This window comes from Rhagoletis pomonella, unplaced genomic scaffold (genome assembly GCF_013731165.1).
Source record: "Rhagoletis pomonella isolate Grant_MI unplaced genomic scaffold, Rhpom_1.0 Rhpom_scaffold_00004, whole genome shotgun sequence".
Taxonomy (NCBI): Eukaryota; Metazoa; Arthropoda; class Insecta; order Diptera; family Tephritidae; genus Rhagoletis; species Rhagoletis pomonella.
In genome coordinates this window covers 45,903,426-45,919,256 of record NW_023458558.1, presented here as the reverse complement: position 1 = coordinate 45,919,256, position 15,831 = coordinate 45,903,426, and the positions used below count along the sequence as shown (strand labels likewise).

General features: G+C 34.8%; 1 protein-coding gene across 1 annotated transcript in view; it reads right to left on the bottom strand.

The window, feature by feature from the left end:
• Positions 1–914: 914 nt before the first annotated feature.
• LOC118737635 (synapsin) overlaps positions 915–15,831 on the bottom strand; it is a 113,907-nt gene continuing 98,990 nt past the window's right edge. The window contains 3 exon segments of the mRNA XM_036468273.1: positions 915–2,012; positions 6,491–7,994; positions 8,167–8,334. Of these exon segments, the coding sequence (XP_036324166.1) occupies positions 1,645–2,012; positions 6,491–7,994; positions 8,167–8,334 (2,040 nt within the window). The 3' untranslated portion in view covers positions 915–1,644.

Sequence of the window (15,831 nt, the reverse complement as noted above, 5' to 3'; positions counted from 1 at the left end):
TTTTTTCTTTCTTTTCTAAGTATATTTATGTATATATGTATGTATATGCTTGTTGAGTAGATAGGTGGTAGTTGTACGTGTAATTTGAGTAACTACTTTTAAATATCTAATTGAGATTTTTTACTTATACCTTAACATTTATATGAATTTCGATTTTTTAATGGAGCTTTCGCACACTTTTATGGGTAAAAGAAGCAACAACTTAGCCGCTTAAAAAGTTTTGACAGTGGCGGGCATAGAAACTTTTATGGCGAATAGTAAAGTAGCGGATGAAAATCTGAATGTTTATGCTAAGAAATACGCCTAAAAATATGTAAATTAGGGTGACCCTTAAACATAGCTTTGTAGGTCTACGTTTTGTGTCTGGTCACTCAAAAATCTAATGCAATTTTATAGATCTTTAATAGCAAAGTAATTTGGTTAAATCATCTCCTTTTTAGACGGTTTTTGTTGTCATTAGTTAGGAAATTGTTTGTAATACTCGCTTAAAGTTTGTCTATAAAGGCAATAATGCTTCCAAATATGTCCGCCACTGTATTTTACGGACTTGGAATGTTAACGTGGTACCTTATGTTGGATTTCCCGTGAGCAATAAATGACAAACATTTTATTGCCAAATTTCGGCATTAAAAATACCTGTCAGTTTCAGTGGGAAATTCTTTAACTGAGGCAAGCTCTTTACCATTCCAATGCCTACTGGAAATTCGATACAAGTTGATTAGTTTTGTGTGTGTTATTCAAATAAACAAACTAAAATTATAATTATAAACAGACGCAGTTGAACATAAAACAATTATAAATACCAAGCACTTAATAAAAAGGAAAAAACAACGACCAAGTATTAAAAAACTTACAAAAGAAAGATCTTTGAATGATAAAAAATAATGAATTAAAAATCTATCTATTTTCTATTCAAAATATTTTATTTGCTCTCACATAATCAAAATGTAATGCATTTATTGAACTTTGTACTTTGGATACTTAATTAATATTTAAAAATCATAAGACTGCTATTGATTGACATTATTGAAATCAGGTATTAAGAAATCACATTTTTGGCATATGAAATATATGTAGTACATTTAGAGAAATCAAAAGTAGAATGAATTAAAAGTCAATATCAAATAACTGTGCGATTATACCAAAAAAATAAAATAAAATAAAAATAAAAATAAATTATGTAAATAAAAAGTTGACAATAGAAATAAGCTGTATAGTTTAGATTGCTAGGAATGTGTTTATAATTGTTTTCCACTATGAAACCAGGAAACTTCAGAGGCGAAGAATGCGCTTGTGTATGTAGTGATTTAGTTTCAATATTTTTTTTTTCTAATTATGTACTTAAATTTTTGCATATTTCTTCAATGAGAATCTGTGTTTAAAAGCATGTGTGCAGAGGTATGAATGTACTTTACTTACATGCGCATTTACATATGCATTTGCTTGCAAATGTATGTATGTTTGGAAATATTTAAAAAAAATTTAATACTGCCATCGGCAAGTAAATAGTTTTGTCTCAATAAAATCTTCCTCATTGCACAGTTATACATACTCACATACATATGTACATGTGCACACACGCATTTAAGCAAACACAAAAATCTAACTAACTTTCATCGGTTTGTCAACATTCGTTATCCTTGCCTACTTCAAATCCAATTCATCATCCTCTTCGACAGTTGGCTTGCTCCAGCGATTCGTATTACCATACGAGTTAATGCTACTGATGCTGCCCGTTTTCGGTGAGTCACTAAAATCGCTGAATGCGGCATTTTGTATACCCTCGTAGGCGCGATACGAATTATTGCTGCCATTGCCATCGTTGCTCCGCTCCGAGGTGACGCTCATGCTCTTCGAACTGCCAAAGCGATCGGTCTTATAGTTGGTCGGTGGTCCGCCAAATATGAGATCGGCATCGGAGATTGAACCGCCGGCGCGAGTATATTTGCCATTGCCATAGCTGGGCTTAGATTCGCCGAAGATTATGTCCAAATCAGATTGCTTATTGGAAGCTGTAAGCATTGAAATAATATTTTAATTTCTCATAAAAATTTTCTTATAAGAAATACATACATATGTATGTATGTATGTATATATATAAAATATTTTATTTAGCTTATGCGGTGCGTCTAATACGAATATACTATTTATGAAAATTTTTAAATTTTAATTGCGTTGGCGCCAATTCGTAATTCAATGCAACAGACATTGAGTGATATGCTTGTGATGATGATGATGAGTTATCAAAATGTAGTGATTGATTTCATGTGTGATCGGAAGTTATTTATTTATACTCGTATCAATGGAATTAAATAATTCGATTAATGATGTGAATGAAGTCGTTTAATGATTTGATTAAATGAATGTTATTCTGAGAGTAATACTTCGATTTCAGATTCATTTTGTAAAAACAAACTACAGGTATTTCATCAATACTTATTTTTTTTTTTTTAAGTATGTCGCTATCTATAATTACATTCTTAAAATATCAGTTTGGTGCACATGAGTCTATGGAAATTCCAAAGGAATGAGAGCAAGCTTAAGCTTAGTATAGAGCTGTAAAGAAAAATCTGCAGAAATATTTTTCATTATTTCGTTTATTTGAAAAAGTACTTTGCCTTTGCTGTAAATTTTCATGAAGAGAGCCGTAAACTGTTAGAAATATTTTCCATTATAAATGTTTTTCGTTAATTTTTGTTTAAAATATAACTCATTCTATTTACAATCATATAAATTCATCTTGCAAAAATAAATAAAATAATAAATAATAAAATATAAAATTCACAAATATTCAGGGACCGGAAATAAGAGTTATTTTTAAATTTTTGAATAAAAAAATCATACATAAATGGACATCGTAGAAAAGTTTTGATTACACCATCATGATTTTTAGGTGAACTATATGCAAAATATTGTATGATGTTTATATATTTAGATCAAAAATAAGAGTTATTTTTGATTTTTATATATTTAGATCAAAAATAAGAGTTATTTTTGATTTTTATATATTTAGATCAAAAATAAAAGTTATTTTTGATTATTATTTTTTTTTACATGAAAAATAAAAGTTATTTTTGATTTTTATATTTTTATATCAAAAAATAAGAGTTATTATGGATTTTTATATTTTTATATCAATAATAAAAATCAATTCAAAATTCGTGACATAATATGTTTCTTAATCGCTGTTACGCATTAAAGTAAAACTAAGGTGTACGCTTATAATAACGAAATATTTGTAACAAAGTTTCTAACTTATGCTGTGCATTGGCCCTGAGCTTGAAATAACGCTATTATTTGTTCTTTCATTTTTATTGTTGTTATTATAACCGTACACCTTAGTTTTACTTTAATGCGTAACAGCGATTAAGAAACATATTATGTCACGAATTTTGAATTGATTTTTATTATTGATATAAAAATATAAAAATCAAAAATAACAATTATTTTTTGATGTAAAAATATAAAAATCAAAAATAACTTTCATTTTTCATGTAAAAAAATAAAAATCAAAAATAACTTTTATTTTTGATCTAAATATATAAAAATCAAAAATAACTTTTATTTTTGATCTAAATATATAAAAATCAAAAATATTTCTTATTTTTGATCTAAATATATAAAAATCAAAAATGACTCTTATTTTTTGATTTTTTTGATAAAAGTCATAAGAGTTACGGTCCCTGCAAATATTAATCAAACTTCAAAAAATTATTATCAAAATTGCAAGCTTTTTTATCAGAATTTTTAGAACAAAATCTATTTTTATGTGTAAGAAAATGTGCAACGCCTTTGACAAAAAAAAAACATTCTAAAAAATCAACGGTAATTTTAAGCTACTGGAAACTTGCATTTTATTTTACTGAAATTTTTCGGCCTACAAAACTGCATACCGGATCCTTTTCTAAAAATAAAAAGTTTAAAATTGTGATAACAATTTTTTGAAGTTTGATTAATTTTTGGGAATTTCGTACAAAGTTTTGCAACATTGATTTATATGGTTTTTGGTTTAGGAAATGTCGCGTTTGATGTAAAATTTGGCACCTTGCGTACGTTGTTGCGTTATGACTGTATTCAAACACCATTCACACATTCCATTATTTGGCGCATTTCGATTTCTCCTTCATGTGTTCTGTATTGCACAGTTTGTCATGTGGAACAAGCTAGGAGGCCAAAGCCGTAATACGAAAGCTAAAACTGAAAGCCCTGAAAAGCGCAGAACGTCTGAAAACCTTGGTGGGTGGTCTTGGGTGGTGTAAACCAATCTCTACATTCACATTCGGTATACTAGAAATCTTTGTCCGCAGGCAAGCTGATGCCCATCACCACTTTACATTTTTCATGAGGACGATCGGAACGAGCTTTTACGTTTATTCTTTTTTTTCTATGGTAATCCAAAATTTTTGTATTTTTGGTTTACAAATTATTTGTTAGCTATACAAATGGACCTATGTAGCTTACAAATTATTGCAATCTATATTTTGTCCAAAGGTTTACAGCTTTTAAGCTTTGACTCAAAAATTTAAGCTTCATTATTGTCATTTGTTTAGTAATTACCACTTATTTGATAACGCATCGCCATATTCACATAAAAAAAAAAAATTATATCACACATATTGAATTATTGTTTTGAGACTTCAAATTTGCCAATTACAATAAGAAAACGAATAATAGTAAGTGTTAATAATATGTAGACAAAAAGACAAATAAGCCAACAATCAGTACGACTGAATTGCATATATGTAGAATAGAGTACGAAGCCTTTAAGTTTGCTCATTCTTAATATATATATATATATTTTTTTTTTTTTTCAAAAGCAACATAAGACAGAAGAGCGCGTTGCTGTTAAAGTAACTAAAATGTGTAATAAATCGTGGATTAAGAGTGTGAAGGTGCCACGTGTAGAGTGCCCAAAGCCAAAGAAAATATTAATTGCGGTGTTTCTGTTCTAAAAGATATTGTAGCTGTAGTACTTCAAGTGTTGCGATTAGTGATGGCCATCTGCTAATTTCGAGCTGCTTGGACGAATTCACTTTGCTTAAATAGCATACAAATACATAGTTTATTGTAGATATTAATTAATTATGTATAAGTATGTAGTATAGTTAAAATTAGACACATTTATCGATTAAAGTGGATGCAAAAAATTTCGATTACTGTTAATAAAAATAAAAAAAAATAAAAATAATACATTTATGTAAGTATGTATTTGTAAATACATTGCATTTTGCATTTTTGTGAGTTGAGTTTGCCTAGTTGCAGAGCTGCATTTGTCCAGACAGAAAAGAAAAACTTACGAAACATTGGCTTTGTTGCTTTGCGGCGGCATGCTTCAGTGCGGCATGACGACGATCGAGAACAACAACCACACAACAACAAACGTACGCAATTGTAGTATGAAGCGTTTATATGTACGTTAGAGTAGGACGGAAAAGCAATTTGGGGCGTGGTGGCGTAGGCGTTTTGACGTTGATTAGAATAGAGTAGAGTAGAAATATTTTTTTTTTTTTTGTTGCTTGTATTTTATCGAATCGTATAGACTAGGACGATAACTGTTTTTGTATGTGTGAGCATGAATATGAGGAAAGGACTCGAGGATGGCACATGAATTTAGAATTATTTTTGGGTTGGTTTCTTTTAAGTATGTATGTATGTATGTATGTATAAGGAGAGCATGGTTTTATGAGATATATGGATATAAATGAGCGTGGTTATTAGTTAGTGTAAATAGTAGTTGGTGTGCTTGTTGGTAGAAAAGTATGAATATAGTAATATATGAAATTTTTGGCTACTTCTTATAGTTTCATATTGTATGTAGTATTTTTTGTGTTAGAATAGTTTTGTTAAGTGTTGGTTTATATCAATATTTCCGTAATATGGATATGAAAATACGTTATTTGGCCAGAGAAAATGTATGTGTTTGCACTTCTGGCTGCTTTTCCCCCATTATGGCATGTATGCTGTGTAAAAATACCAGTGAATGTAGGCTAGTTTTAGGCGCATAAGTAGTAAACTTTGGCTTACGATAACCTTAGTTTTCAGTCCATAAGTTTTTTATTGCGTCTTCAAGCAAGTCTTTCCCTAATCTGTGAATTCCACTTTGTTCTATTATTGAAATATTATTGTTCGAATGCGGTCTTTTCAATTCCTGCTGGTCAGTACTATTCATGTTTTTTTCGCGTGAAAAAATATGCTCTCTTCTAAATAGTTAATTAATAAGTATGATAAATATGATATGGGTTTGCTTGTTTAGTAGTGATGCCTTTTTAATTGATGAAAATCCACTAAATGTTTTTTTTTTTTTGTGCGTTGATATGACATGGTAGTAGTTAGATATGTATGTATGTATGTATGTTTGTAGGTGTTTGTGAGTGATATGTTTTCAATGAGCAGTTATGAAAGATATTGGCACTGCATCGTCTATTCCATATCGCTTAAGTTTTTCGCAGCGTTAAACTAACGAGTAATACGCCCACGGCCAGATAATTACCATTGCTCTCGGAGCGCGAATACGATGGTCGTGTGTACGATGGCAAATCGGCTGTGGTGTTGTAAGGATTCGAGGCAGGGCTCGAGTTTGATGCATAGCCAGAGGTATCTCCAGCTGCCGGCATGGTGGAGCTCACAGCTGCTGGTGCGCTGTAGACGCTCGCTGAACGTATGCCTATTTTCGATTTCCAATCTAGGCCATCGCCTGCGGAAGAGACATCAGCGCCACCAGTGGCGCCACCACCAATGGCATTATCAATGGCGTCGGTGCCTATTGCACCACCAGCAGTAGTAGCATCACTGCTTGGTCCGATTGTAGTGGTGGTTGTGGTGTTGGTATCCATGCGTGTAATTGTCTCAATAGATGTTGAGCTGCCATAGTTGAAGGTGCGTTTGTCTTTGCCAACACTTGGTGGTGTGGTCGAAGTTGAGCTGCGATAGTTGACTGCACCGGCTACGCCTGTCGGTGGTGGTGGTGGCGGTCCAGTGGGTGGTGGTGGCGACTTAATGCCGACATTGCCATTGCGATTGATGCGCGATGAAATCGATGATGAGGAGATCGATGAAGATGAAGTGGTCGAAGTGGCACTACCAATGGTCTGATTGGTTGCAGAAGTTTTCAAAGTGCCCTTATCGAATGGATTAACACGTTCTTGTGGTTCAAAATTGGTGACTGGCTTGTATTTGTTCTCCTCTTGGAATGTGTCCAAAACGCTGGAAGATGGCTTGCTGCTGTAGCTTGCGGCTGAGCTGGCGCTGACGCTCATGCTACCCGCCGTCAGGGTTGAGGTCGATGAAGTGTCGGAGCGCGCATCGTAGGGTTTCTCTGCCGGCGGTGGCGGTTGTGGTGTTGGCTGCGCCGAGATGATATCCGACGTAACACTCGATGTGCTGCCGCTGGCCGATCTGCCGCCGCCACTAGCAAACGAGAATTGCTTGCCGAGGAATGAACCGGTACTTATGCCGCTTATTCCACTGCCACCAGCACTGGGTGGGCCGCCACTGCTCGTCTCGCTTGCTGTCCTTCCGCGTTTCTTATTCGCTAATTCCTACATGTCACCAAATATCCCCGCAAAGGTCTTACGCAAATTCTTCATGGTGTCCTCTGCATCCTCGACGACTGAATTTTGAGTTTGCGGTGGACGTGAGGAGGCCCTGGAGGCTGATGATATGCTCGATGCCTGTGAAGTTTGCGAGTCGCGACGCACTGCACCGCCGACGCTGCTGGGTACGCTGGTCGGTGCCGGTGCAGCTGGCTCCTCAGGTACCTCAGAAATGCTGCTGCGGCTGCTGAGGCGGCCAATCGAACCGACTGCTGGTGAAGTGCGCTCCGGTATTGGCGGTGGACCGCCCATCGGAGCAGGTCGTGGACCTGCTGGTGCCGGCGGTGTGGGTGCCATATCCTCGGTGGGACTCTCACCGCGCGAGGAGATTGACGATCGTGATGGCTGTCGGATGCCATGCATCGGAGGGCCCGTTTGAGCCATGCTGGGCCGGCAGACGTTCTGGGAAGTGATTTAGAGAGAGAGAGAGAGAGAGGCACAAAATGGGAGTGAAAAATGAAGGTATGTATAATATTTTCCACGTATAAAAATTATATCAAATTATATATTCTACGTTAAAAATTATATAAAAAAGTTAGAGTGCGTTTTTCTGCACTTAACAAATAGTACTCACCTGCATTCTAGCCGAAACTAAATCGGCTATCTGACGGCGATCCTCTTCTTGACTATCACCAATCAAGGCGAATGTACAATCGCATGCGCTAATTATATGCTCGCGTCCATCTTTGCCGACTACCACTGAAATGCCGCATACTTCCATGCCGCCAAAAAGTTCAGAGATCTGCGAATAAGCAAAGAATTAATGAATTGAATCTATAGATGCCCTTATTGCGATACAAATATACGGGGCCTTAATGGCACAAATGTGTTCTCAATTTACAAAGTTGCCCCATTTCTGTTGTGCATTAATCAAATCCTAATTGTGTAGTGCGGTCGGCTAAAGACCTATTCTAATCACAACAAATGCTAGAGTCGTAGATATGTAAATATGTTAACAATTAATATTCTGAGTGCTTATAATGATTAGCAGCAGCTTACATTCGCTTGAATGCGATTAGCCGTTCAAGCCGTTCGTGGCGTCAATGCTGACTAACAATGCTGCTTGTGGTTTGCTAAATCATAATTCAAAATATGTACAACTTGATTGTTGTTGATATGTGGCTACACCCAGCAAGTTAGTTATGTAAGTGAATGAGCTATTCGGAAGCAATTGCAGTGGTATCCATGTTCACTGTGAGATTACTTACAAATGAGTTGTTATTTTAGATGTTGGTGTAATATAAAATACGCCGCTGATAAATGTGGAAGGCTAAGTACTTTTATTAAGTTATGTATGCACATTAGGGCGTGTAAATTTTTATAGGAGATTTTTTCGTCTATGCGCGTATACCATAGGGAGATTCTACGTGTAATTCTAAACAAATTTCACAAAGAAACCATAGGTCTAAATCAATTTGGAGTTTGCTAAATTGCGAAAATAGGTTTCTTTTACTTAGCATTTAACTGTGGCATCGTAAAGAAGTGCTTAAATCTTGGTATGAGGACTCCATTTCTGGATTTATATTTTTCTTATAATTTCCATCAGTGGGCGCAAAAGTGAACATTTTCACATATTCTTCGAAACTTATTTTCGCAATTTGATAAACTCCAAATAGTCAGGGCCGGTAGAGAGGGAGGGGGGAAAGGAAGGAATCCCTCCGGGCCCTGGATTTTTAAGGCGCCTGAGATATGAGAACCATGACTTGTTATTATTTTTTACAATATAATTGCTCCATCCTTATAGGCTTTTATTATAATTATAAATATATTGCGTTTCGTGCTTATTGTTTCTGACTCTATAGTACATTAAAGAAAATTATGACATTTTTTTAATTAATACAATTTATGTATAGGGGTCCGTGAATTTTCAGTCCTGGGCCCAGAGAAAAAAAGATAACCCGCCCTAATGTAAATACATACGTATCTATGAATGTACGTATGTGTGCAAGTAGGTAAAAGTATGGACGAACCGAGGTAAAGTTCGACAAGAAATTGCGGAATTACCGCTGATACCAACATCTGCGACATTCTAATCACTTTGTGCGGCGATTGTGGGCAGGCTGCGGATTCTATAGCATTCACCTATTTTATTTTTCCCTGTTTTTGGAAATATATGTTGCCGGTATATGAAATGTTTAGTACTGGAAAGTTCGAGTCCAAGTGATTACACCAATTTGATACACTGAGCTACAGAATGGGTTGAGATTCTACATAGATTAGTAGATATTATACATATAAAAAGGTTAATTATTTATTTTATTTATTAACATAATTGCAGTGGAAAACACCCTTTCTCTAACTTCGTTCTATACCTTCAATATACCCGTTTCGGAAGAAAGGGCTAAATGGGCAATGCAAAGCTTTGAACCATATAAAACTGCAGGACCGGACGGTATAATACCTGCGCAACTAACTAAGCCACTGTAGCTGTCTGCGAAAAGGCTTTCAATTATGGTCAAGGCTTATTTCTAGCCTTTCCTTTCACATATTAACCCGGACGACCTAAGGTCTATACAATTTTCCCCCTTAGCTCTTAAGACACTTGGACGGTTTAGTAGCAGCTTCCTTTCTGGCATCAACGATATCATGACCAGCATGCATACTGAAAAGGTAAATCCATGGGGCTGCACTTCATAGCTTGGTCGCTTATATTGAGAAGTCATTCAGTGTTAAGGACAGAAATTCCGTACCTTTCCTGAATATTAAAGCCGTTGTTGAACACGGCCGGAGGCCATAACTTACGCCGCGAAACCTCTAGGGGTGGATAACGCTCTGGTGGAGTTTATCGGCAAGTCACTCTGCTGTAGAATTCTGAGAGCCAGGCTGGGAGCTTGCGAATTGTGCAAGCTTGTGACGAGGGGTATGCTCTAGGGAGGCGTACTTTCTCCACTTCTGTCGAAACTGACTGTCAACACGCTTCTACCTGAAATGGATTGGGGATGAAAAAGTTTTTGGGGAAATATTCCGTAAACTCTATATGCAAGCTGAAGCAGCGAAGGCTTCGAGATGTATCCAGATGGTCCACCCGGTGGAGCTTGTCTTCATTACGAGAAGGTATAAAATGTCTTCGGAAAGTTCCCCGAAGTTAAAAGGTGCCCGATTTAGTCTTGCTACAAAAGCCAAAACTCTAGGAGTTATTTTTAGATAAGAAGCTAAACTGGAAGGAGAATATAAACAGTTCAGCGTTATGGGAATGACTTTTGCTTGTGAAAGGGCCATATGCAAGAAATGGGGCCTTAATTTCATAAAATAATTTATTCTGCTATATGGAGTGATTGTTAGGTGGCCCGCATTAAAAAAGGGGACCACCTCAGGCTACTCACCAAGGTGCCAGGTCTAATATGATTTGCATAAGCGGAGCGCTCAGAACCATACCAAGCGATGCAGTGGACACTATTTTGGAGTTCCTGGATTTCGCAGGACAAAGGATGGCAGGATGCTCTTCACTTATGAGAGGCATCCCAGTCGCAACCTGCTTCATTTTAAACAGTACGCTACGTTTTGCTTTAATATCGGTCCCGGAAAGCAATTTTATTACAACGGTCCCAAGCAGGAAGAAGTGAGAGAATATACTAACACTCCGCCTGATAGAATTTATATCTACACTAGACGGTAACTTGCTGTCTCCACAGGCAAAAGTTTTTATCTTGATAATGTTATCAGGCAAAATTTAGCCCATGGAGACCGCATATTGCTCTTGGCAAGCAATAATTATCAGAGCTTTTATCTTTGTAAATATTGCCAGCAATTTGGTACTTTGACAGCTACATTTTCATTTGCGCGATAGCTTCGTGGAGACAACATTATCGACATTTCAATATAAAAGCAAAAATTGAACTGTTTTCTATTAAAATATGTGTTATTATTTGCTTGGGTGTGAAATAGCATATTTTTTAAACTTTTTAATTGATGAAATCCGGCAAAAATTGCCATCTTATAAGTGCTTTTATCAAGATAAAAAATGCCCACGCACAAATATTGCCGCTGATAAAATTTTTATCAGGCAATAAAAATGACAGTTGGTGGGCAAAAACTTTTGCCTGTGGAGACGGGCCGTAAGCTCGGAGGAGCTTCTTTTCTGAAAATCTATTTTAGGATACCAGAATACTGCAGCTTATCCTGAGCCGATGTTTCAGCTAACATGGATGCTGTTGGAACCGAAATGATGGGAAGAGACGTCTTAATTTTTAGAGACAGTCAGGCTGCAATCAAAGCTTTGAGCTCTTTAACGTTTTACTCAAAGATTGAGCTGGACGAAGTTTTTCGCGTTAGTCCAATGATAATGTTGCCCGAGAATTTTAAGATGTATGTGATGGTTAGACGTTACTAAGTAAAATTGTAGAGAATAAGGTTTTATGAGTTAAAATTTCAAACGAAGAAATACTCACTGATAAAACTGGTTTACACTTTTTTTATTTTTCTTGGACAATAAATATTTCTAAAATAAATGTCTGTTTTGCCTTTAGCAAAATAAAAATGGTATTAGAAAAAATTTTACCAATTTTTATTACCACGCACAAAATGGAGCACGAAAGCAAGGATCTTTTCAGCATCAGTAGCCCAAAACTGCGTAAAAAGGCTCATCATTTGGTTTCAAAGTTAAAGCATAGACCGCCGGATTAACGGCGTGTTGATTTGGTCAAAGTTGTGCCTTGACCAACGGCAGTAAAGATATATTAACGAGCCGTAAGATTGTGGGTTTGACTCACACGGCCAGTCATTAAAAATTTTGAATTCATTAAAATATCACTTACTTTTTTAATGTTGTGAAATTTTTTAATAAAATTAAACTCTTAAAATTAAATGCCTTATCAAAAATAAAACTTTTTCCAATTTCAAGTGGGTGTAAGTTGAAAAATACAAAAAAAAACTTACCAAAACTCAGTTAATTGTTTCTCCTTTTAGCTATAAAGCCCGAACCCTAAACATTTTCTGTCGGTTATCAGTGTTATTGATTAATTGTTGTCGATTGCTCAAACAATTGTCGAAATTTTAATGCCTAGTAGAAATTCACATAAAATCAATTAGCTGTGTTTAATTCTATTCAATTATCATTTGTATTTGATAAATTTTGACTTTGATAAATTTGGCTCTATTACCACTAACACCACCCTTTCACTTTGCATTGTTGTTAATTTTGATTTTTTGCAGTATATTCGTACATGCATTATTTCATACATATATACTTAGCTTTAGCAATAGATTCGAATTAATGTTGCATGTGCATGACGATGTCGACATTAGTATTTAATGTATTTTGCATGTAAATTACGTACATACATGACATAGTCGCCAGGCCATGCCAAATCAATTTACATAGCCAACGGCAATAAAATCTAAAATGTTAATGCCAAATAGTGATGTGAGTCATTTGTTAGATATTTCCATTTAATAAATTCTAAATATTATAAACGTATCAATACAGAAATGGATACAAGTATGTAGTATGTAGTGGAATAAGGAATTGGATTAGGCGAAGTGCCAAAGCACGAGCATGTTGTACGCGGTCATATTCGCAAACTAGTGTGTATTTGTTTTGCCGCATTTGAAAATGCCTTTTACCTACTTGTATTACTTATCTATTAGGGTACATCATTCTTCATACAAAAAACAAAAAAAAAAATTTGTTACGGATTATCCATCGGCATTAAAAAATGTATTATATATTAAGACTTCCGCCAACATATTTCAGAAAAATATTTTGATTTTCGTGAGCTGGCCAGTTTTAAATTTTTTTTTTAGATCAAATTAGTTTTTGAAAATATTTTTTCCAAAAAATTGTCTCAGACGATAGAAGGTACAGTGAATTTTTTACAATACCGGCAACTATTTTTTAAATATTTTATTTTTTGGCAAATTTTTTATAAAAATATAGTTAATTCTACAACAAAAACCCCAAAAATCAGAGTTCTAAATCTTATGCAAAATGGAAGAAAATTCTGCAAATTTCCATCCAAATATTGCACTTTTTATTTACGCTCTTTAAATAATGTTCGATAATATTATATAATAATATATGGGAAAAATATGCGGCACCTTTAACGAAAAAAAATCCCTAAAATCAATGGTAAGTCCTAGCTTCCTCATACTTGCACGTTATTATACTAAAATTGAATGGGCTATAACACTGCATAATCAGATTTTTTCTAGATAGCGTGAATAAAAAGTGCAATATTTTAATGAAATTTTGCGGAATTTTATGTAATTTTGCACAAGGTTTGGAACTCTGATTTTTAAGGTTTTGTTGTAGAATTAATCATATTTTTATAAAAAATTAGCGAAAAATTAATTATTTAAAAAAAAAAAATTGCCCGTATTGCAAAAAATTCGCTGTATCTAAACTTTATTGACTGACTGTATGCACAAAAATTTGTAACAAAGTCTTAAAATATAATAAATTTTATAATTCTATTGGAAAAACAGAAACTTTTTTTGGCGGGACACCCTAATGTATATACATACATACTTGAAATATATGCTAATATCTAGCTGCATTGGGTGTGTAGTGTGTTAGTTAGATTACGTGCGAATGCCTTAATTTTGGCTGTTCTTTGAAACTACATACCTATGTACATATGTATGCGTGTACTTGCATATTGCACTTGACTGCAACCGACAAAGGTTAGTCATAAATTTGAAAATTTTACTTAGCCAATTTTGTTTACTTGAACACCTTGATATTAATGGATCGAAAAAGTACAATATTCGTATTTAAATTTCTGCAAGAATTTTTATTACTTGCATGTGGATTTTTATTAGCAATCTCCAATTTTGAGTGCTTTTGATTTAATTACATAAGTACCTATGTATGTATGTATGTATGCTATTTGTTTTGACAGTATTAAGTGCCACTTTAATGTTGTTGCTAATACATGGACTTAATTGACCAATAAAACTTCTGGTGTTATGCATAATTTAGAGCTAAGATGTATGAAAATCTACCACAGTGATCTCTCGATTATTCGACATTCAAAAATATTGTAGCATACATTAACCGGGTAAGGTAATGAAAACCCAAAAGTGTTAGATAAGTATCTTTATAAAATGGGGTTACCTCTATTATTTTGGATAAGGAAAAATTATGCAGGAATAATTTTTGTTTCTGTGGCTTTGCCAGCGGAAGCTAACGCCAGCAGAAGAAGAAAAAATAATAAAAAAAATAAAATAATTGTAGAAGAATCAGTGACACTTCTAAGTATTTTCAAACCAAACGTGAGAAGTGAACTAAAGTCAGATTGCTTTCATTTTATGGCCTCTTCCTATATGCAAATTGAATACACATATAATTGAATGGCATAAAGCTTGTTCCAGAGTGAAATTATACCAGATGTAGTAATAAGAGCGAGAAAAAAGATTTGACACTATCTTTCCAAGGACAGTGTATATAAGGTGGTATCGATTCAATTGTATTTTGCTTTTGCTTCTAGCGGGCTATTGTCAAATTCCAGCTATCCCTCCCCGCTCTCAGGTTTTCACTCACTCACTAGCGAAATACAAAATTTTGACAATCATGCGCTACTCACAGCTGATGAAACAACACCACTTTATATAAATTCGCCTTGGGGTGGTCTTTACAAAGTTTGAAATGTTGATTTATATAATGCTGTTCTTTGTGTAATGAGTCAGATGTTTATAAAAAATTGTAAACATTAAATAAAATAAAGCTATACTCAGACTCGCATCGGTCGACGGTTAACCACTGTCAAAATTAAAACTCACAAAGACATGTGGAATGGCTCATAATTGCGATGGCGCGGTTTTACCACCGACGTTTTTCGATTGATTTAAATTTATTTATTTTTTTACCGCACAGCTGGGACGCGGCACAATGTTAATTGAGATTGTAGTAATTCTTATTTGCAATGTTTTCATCCATTTTTGTTTCCAGCAAATCTACATACACGCACGTACCGAAAAAACTATTTAATTCTAATGATGATTTTCAAATCAAAATAACAACTGACGGAGCCGTCGTGCGCCGCAATTATGTTAACTCTGACAGATTTCACTGCGGCAACTGTTAACTTGCCGCCGACCACTTTACCGTCGTCCGCTGGATAGAGCTTAAAGAACTGTATATATGGAACGGCTAAAAAAGTATGATTTCAATTAATCCCTATTTGAGGAACCACGATGCTTATGGAGCTCTGCCCAGTAAATGTTGTTGCGGTAAAAATCTTGTAATGTGTTGGCGGATGATGCAAACTTACCAAACACAATGTGCGGTGGAATGAAGTGG